Here is a 6,815-nt window from a genome sequence, read left to right as displayed (position 1 = left end):
GGAAGCTCCAGAGCTTCGTCCTCCCGGTGCTGGTGAGGCCAGCACGGCTGAGGACAGCCGGGTGAGTCACTGCTGGTCACGGGACGGCCAGCAGCGGGGCTGCGATTAGATACCAGAATGGAGTCCCAGCTGCGCTGGCATTGCCCCCAGCCTTCAGCTGGGAGAAGAACTTCTAACGCAGCCTTGACACTCGCATGCCAATGTCGGCAGTGGTTTGATATCGTCACTGCCCGTTACTTGGGTCAGGAACCGGTGTTCTGATGCTTTAACTGAGTCTCGTCCGAACAGCCAGCTGGGGCTGCACTGAAGAGGTGCAGGGCACCTCCTAGCCACCCATCCTGACCCAGCACTTCCACCGGTGGTCATCAAGACCGACATCTCCCAGGCCATTTATCCCCTTCAAAGCCATCCTGTAGCACCCTGAGATAACCCTTCCAGCCACACAATACGTGACTTCTGCAGTCGTTCCGATACGCCCTGAGCTCTAGACCAGCAAACACATAAGCAGTTAGACGAGAAACCCTCGTGTCTAGCAGGGAAACGCCAGAATTGCTCTCAACACCGCCGTCCCCTGCACCACACTAGCGCCAGCGCTGCCTTTTACTCCTCCACACAATGTCACGGGCCAGTACTGCGTCCGCTCCCCATTTAGCGCAACAGTTCCACGCGTATTTTGGGATGACATTCTTACCGCTAGCGCTCTGCTCGGAGCGCAGCAGTTACGCGACAGCCGGATCTGTGCGGTGTGACCAGCAGCCCAACAGAAGACGGCTCACATTTTGTCACGCCTGTGCGGAGCACACGAACACTTCAAAGGCTGTGAGGCCGGCCTGGAGAGTAGCGTTACAAGCTCCAAACAACGAGCAGCACGTATTCTTGGCTGCGCGTCCAACGGGTATAAATTCTACTCCATACAGAAGCTGCATTTTGAAGCGGAATGATACAAGCTGCTGAATACCGTGAGAGCAAGCCCCAGAGTCCTCCCGCTTGGCAGTACCGGCAGTGCCAGCCAACATGCCGCAGTACAACGCTCTGAAACTTCTCTGTCCCACGGTTTATACATCCAGAATGGGTCCACGCTGCTTCCCACTAGATCACCAAAATATAACTAGCACCATGTGGTTAGCAGTCACTGCAGGTTAACCAGATTAAGACAACAAAGTTCAGGGAATTTCAAGGGGATTTAGATACTGGCGACCAATGAGATGAAGTGAAATTAAGACTTTGGGTATATTTTTAGTTATGAAAAATAGGAGACCAGGTTCTGTTGGCACATTGTAAGGATGAAGCTTCATCCGCTGTTATAATCTGGCTGAATAGAAACCCACGAATGCCGCACACCCCGCGGGATGTACTTGCTCACGGCAATGCTGCTGCAGAGGAAGCTCCGCAGGGACGGCCACCGCGGGTCAGTGTTCAGAGACGAACAAAGCCGGGACACGAAGAGCCGCGCTTGCCCCGGTACCTCACCCAGCTGTTAAGGCAGCCCACGGCATCCACTGCCGTTCTCACACCAGGATCCTCACGGGAAGGTTTTTACTGTGACTTCTTTCTCCTACAGCTTCCCATCAGGTGATGCCAAGAAGACATGGAAAATGCGTGTGCAGGACACCACGGCATCCACTGCCGTTCTCACACCAGGATCCTCACGGGAAGGTTTTTACTGTGACTTCTTTCTCCTACAGCTTCCCATCAGGTGATGCCAAGAAGACATGGAAAATGCGTGTGCGTGCCCAGTCACGGTACTATAATTAGCCGCGGGAGCGATGGTGCGTCTAAGAGCTCTGACCACAGCCCGCGGCAGCACACGGCTCCCTATCACGCATTATCAGACCTTTCCAGAGATTATTTTTTCCCTTCAGCCAGTGATGTAATTAGAGCTACTTTCCAACAAGCATCGTGTTGCCGCAGGTTGGGGTGTTTGTCGTGCCTTTACGGGGAACTAAAATAGCAGAAGGAGTTTAACGGAGACGGGAGGTACGATCGGCCCTGCTCCCGGGCAGCTCCCGGTGCTGCTCCAGCTGCGAAGGCATTCCGCTGGAAACCTGGTTTGAAAGGGAACACTGCAGAGAGAAAACTCTCCGTTTGTTTTTCAGGAAAGTGTCACGAAACTGATTTTCATCTCCCCTCACTCTTCCTTCCCTTAAAATGTTTGAAGCGCTACTCAAACTATTTTTAGAAGATAAAAAAGTGTCACCAAAACAAAAGTACTTTAAAAACTGTTGAAAATACAGAGCAGCAGAATGAGACAGTGAGATTTCACCTCTGCGAAAGACTTCCCTCTGCTCCTCTACCTCCCATTTAAAAGGAATGGCAACAAGATTTTAGCAGTGCCGCTCAGTAAAGCCTTCGGGGGCAAGAGGGGACCAAACTCATACTCTGCTCCCTGTGTGCAGTTATTTGTGTTTCCTATTGCAGCCACAACAGATCTTTGCTTCTCACTCACGACATCACAGAGAGACAGAGCTAGAGGCAAGCTGGGCTTTCTTCTCCTTTTTGCACTGTTACCGTTTTCTAGCCGTCAGAGCCGTCTGGCTCGTGAACGGCCTCCCGCGGGAGCCGGCGGGGTCTGCGGGAGGTGAGCGATGCTGCGCTGTGTGCCAGCAGAGGACTGGGCTGACTGGGCCGAGGCGGGTGTTCAGCTGAGCGTGCAGGAGCCTCCCAAAGCAGAGCAGAGGGTGGATCCCTCATGGGGGTGACAGGGATGCTGCGCACCACAGGCAACAGCCACTGCAGCGACAACACGATTACACAGGGTTAAGGGTATTCTAACAACCGCAGCGGAGGTGTTTGGATGTGCTGGTACCTGCACCGTTACCTAACACGGGCTGTAAAACCTGTCCTCAGTGCTGTTGCTTCAGCGAGCGCGCACACACCGGTGCTGCCCGCCTTTGCCCGGGCAGACGGGACTTTGGCACCACTGCACGGCTTTGTGTCAGCGGCCGGGAAGAATTCCCTTCGAGTTCAGGTGGCAGAGCTGGAGTGTAGAAACCATTCGTCTCATTCTGAAACTCAGCCGATACAGTGCAGAGGTGACTGCGACGACAATAAACACAGGACATCAGCATTCAGTGCACAGACATAGTAAAATGTTGGTTTAAAATGCAAAGCCATTGAAAATACCAGCGATGTTACATCCCTGCTGTGATAAATCCTCTCTCCCTTGGCCTCCAAAGAAAATTCTCAGGTAGCAGGCCTGATTCAGCGTTCGAAATCCTCTTCTGAGTTCAGGATATCATCCTGCAGTGAATTTAATCAAACACCACCGGCACAATCAGGCTCCCAAAGGACTATAATAAGAAGGTGACTGGTTTTCCAAGAAGGAGAATGAAGGTCTGTGCCAGGAGCTTGGAACAACCCAATAACACGAGGCGCAGATGACAAGATGACGTCCCAGTCTTTCTAGAAACGATGACTCAGAGAAGGAAACAGAAGGGCAAACCACAGGTTGGGGCTGTTTCAGAGGCGTGATAGCACAATCATCACGAAGGGATCATCGCCTGAGCCGGGCCCCTGGCTCCGACACCGCCCTCCTGCCTGACCTTGGGCAAGTCACTTGGGCACCAACTGGGCTGGCAAGACCCGCAACAGTAACCCCTATTTTTTGATCCGATGTTTAGAATTTAAAAACAATCGACAAAGGAAAAGCCCCCGTAAGCACCATGGGAACCTGTCTGCTCTGACTTTATAACAGCTGAGCTGCACGGGGATCTTGCAGCTTTTTTAAGAGGAATTAAGCAAAGCAAAAACGTGTTTCTGTTCAAGCGTCCTCTGAAATGACATTGAGTGGTTGTCAAGTTTCAAGGTGGAGTTGTCCAGATACAACTTGTATAAAATGGTACCATAATGACACAGAAAATTGCCTTTATCCACGTCACTGAGGAAGCTCACGTGGCACTGGATGAACAAGCTCTTGCTTTGGAGAGGTATAAAGAGTCCGGGTACGATCCCGTCCCGAAGGAGATGGAACACCAAACACCGTCCACGCGTTCGCTCAGTCGCCAGTGAAGTTACAAAGCGATTGTCAGCCTCTACTAAAAATGGCCTGGCAAAGCCAGATGAACATACATAAAGCAAAAGCAGCGGGGGAACGGCTGCCCTGGGATGCAGGGGAGGGCAGGACTGAAAGGCAGCGGCTATTCGACAGAAAATAAATCCTAGACCCACTCCTCCGGGAGAGGTTTGAGCGATGCCGGCACCTTTTCACTGAGACACCTCACAGTCATTTCATCTATTTACCATCACGACAGACCAAGCTGAGGAACATCCTTATTCACAAGAGAGGGTCACAGAGGACAGAGGAGTCAGACAGCCCCTGCTCCCCAACACACCAGGCCGGCACCTCACCCGCGGGTAGGACACGTTCCTGCCACCACACAGCTATAGAGTATCTTGCAGGTGTGCAACAGCAGCTGACTGGAGAGGGGGGAAAATACTAAAAATAAAATAAAAATCAAACTGCTGGGTTTAAAATAATTAACTTTTTATTTGCTGTTTACTGACTGTTTATTTATGTAACCTGATTTTCTGGGTTGTCCTTCAGATACAAGGATGCCGAACTGGGGAGGTGGAGCCAAGTGCGGCGCCTGCGAGAAGACCGTGTACCATGCCGAGGAAATCCAGTGCAACGGCAGGAGTTTTCACAAGACATGCTTCCTCTGCAGTAAGCTGGTTTAACTTCACAGATTTCCCACAGCTCTGGCTAAACCTTCCATTAAAGCCAGTAATTTTATTTTTGAGTTATTTTGCATGCCTCGTAGTTCCCCTAATTCAACCTGTTTGCTCACGAGACATCTAGAGCAGGTTTTCCAACCCCCGGCAGAGCAGCCAGCATCACCCCGGGTATCACACAGGGCAAGTTTCATAAAACTTACGCACCTCGCTGCGGGGAGAGCCCGAAGCAGAGGGCGCTGGCATTTATCCATCCTGCCGGCAGCGCAGCACAGCGAGAGGGATCCTGGTCAGCCCTCTCCAGAAACCCAGCGATGAAACCGGTTTGCTTAGGGACACTAGAGTGCTGCAGAATCACGGTATCCAGGTCCATCTCCAAGAAGCCCCACCTTCCGTCCCACAACATAGCTTATTCCAGGTTACAAAGTCTAGAAAAACCAGAACAGCACTCCCGAGACAGACCTTCACAGAGTGAATTTCACCCTCGAAGCCCTGACCCCAGTTTTTCACCCTCCTTTCCCGGCGGGACAGAGAGCTCTCGTTCGGAGGCATGAGGTTGCTTAAAGGACACGGTGCAGCGTTACGCAGGCTCAGATGAGAGGACACGCTTTTCTCCAAGTGCCCTGCAAGTCACGCCTAAAAGGCTGAGGAAGAAAAAAAAAAGCCCTCAAAAAGCTTCCAGTTAATTGGCAACCTTCAGCCAGTTCTTACCGAATGGTAAAAACCTCCGGTGTGTGGAAACCAGAGACTCCTTCCCGCTTCCATGCGCTGCCACCACAACTAATACCAGAATTAGAGAAAAATTACCTCATCGTATAGCTATTACCTTATTATACAGGGAGAGGGACGTGAACGTGGTCACTACGAGAGAACCTTTAGCTGAGCTTGTGCTTTATCAAGTGCTAGAAAATGACACAGCAGAAGACAACGGAAGAGTAGACTCTCCAGTGTCTAATAAGAATAAAGAGCTGTCCTAACAGGACACAGTTAATAACACCCCTCTCCCACCTCGTACTGGAGCGAGTTCAAGCTTTGGTCGTAGCACAACGGATTTTAAGTGATTCGTCACAAACAACACCCCCATGAACTCTGCCAACTGTTTGTTCGGTTTGTTGTGGGGTTTTTCTTTGTTTGGATTTGGGGGTTTGGGGGTGTGAAGGTTTTTTATTATATCATTTCAGTTTTAAGACTGAACTAAATTATTAAAAGGTCAGATAGGAAAAACATGTATTCCCAGCAGAAGTACGTTTAAGGTCAAAACCTGAAGATGCATCTAAGCCCAGCTGGCATACGAGAAATATGTTAATTGGCTTTACTTCTCCCATGATCCACACACGCTAATCAGCGGCTCTGGACGACTCGGGATCATGTATCACGTTCATGGGCTTTCCAGTGAACCAATTATAGGATTTCATTTCTCAGCAGAGGACAAACGATCCTCCCTGACCTCATCTCAGGTATGGAAAGAGTCAACCTGCTTGGCTGAGCTTTTCTATATTTTTGTAGTAAATATATTTAAAATACATTTTATGGTTTACACTCTATTTGACCAGACACACAAAACACACCGGTATTTTCCAACCAAAAACTTCCATTTGGGCAAAATTATAAACAATTCAAAGAATCAGCGTGAGTCCCTCGCTCACCTCTCTCCACTCCATCATTTTCCCTACGAAAACTAGGGGATAGAAACTCCTTTCCAAGACACCCTCCCTCCCGAGCGGGCGGCTCTCGACCTACCTTGTTTCCCCGCCAGCAGCTGTGAGGGACATTTGGCAGGACCTCACGCCATCAGCCCGAACCTCCTTCGCGCCGGCTGGTGAGCAGTGTCTGTTGGCAGATGACAGGTCCCAAAGTTATTTAACAATAGCACTTCAAGGGCTTTTGCTCCATCTGTTGTGGTGAATTGATACTCTATCCCTGAGGTGCCAGAAATAGAAACGCTTTATCTGCTGGTAGAGTTTCCATGGTCCCTTAACTCCCTCAGCAAACATAATTACCTCCTCAAAGCAGAAGAGACTGCAGCACGACGAGATCAGGTTCACACATTTACAGAAGCCCCTTGCTTTATTTTTATTAACTATGAAGTCCTTGCAAATTATTTCCACCCTCTACACAACCCGCTGACAGAACTAAAGCTGCAG

The 6,815-nt window shown here is 50.3% G+C and overlaps 1 protein-coding gene across 1 annotated transcript in view; it reads left to right on the top strand.

Annotated features, from left to right (window-relative positions):
- The first annotated feature begins 4,531 nt into the window (after positions 1–4,531).
- Positions 4,532–6,815, top strand: part of CSRP3 (cysteine and glycine-rich protein 3 (cardiac LIM protein)) — a 6,568-nt gene continuing 4,284 nt past the window's right edge. Inside the window, exon 1 of the mRNA XM_010143150.1 lies at positions 4,532–4,663. Coding sequence (XP_010141452.1) covers positions 4,552–4,663 — 112 coding nt within the window. The 5' untranslated portion in view covers positions 4,532–4,551. The remainder of the gene's footprint in view (positions 4,664–6,815) is intronic.

Source organism: Buceros rhinoceros, unplaced genomic scaffold, assembly GCF_000710305.1.
Source record: "Buceros rhinoceros silvestris isolate BGI_N320 unplaced genomic scaffold, ASM71030v1 scaffold30910, whole genome shotgun sequence".
Lineage (NCBI taxonomy): Eukaryota > Metazoa > Chordata > Aves > Bucerotiformes > Bucerotidae > Buceros > Buceros rhinoceros.
This window is presented reverse-complemented; position numbering and strand designations above follow the sequence as displayed.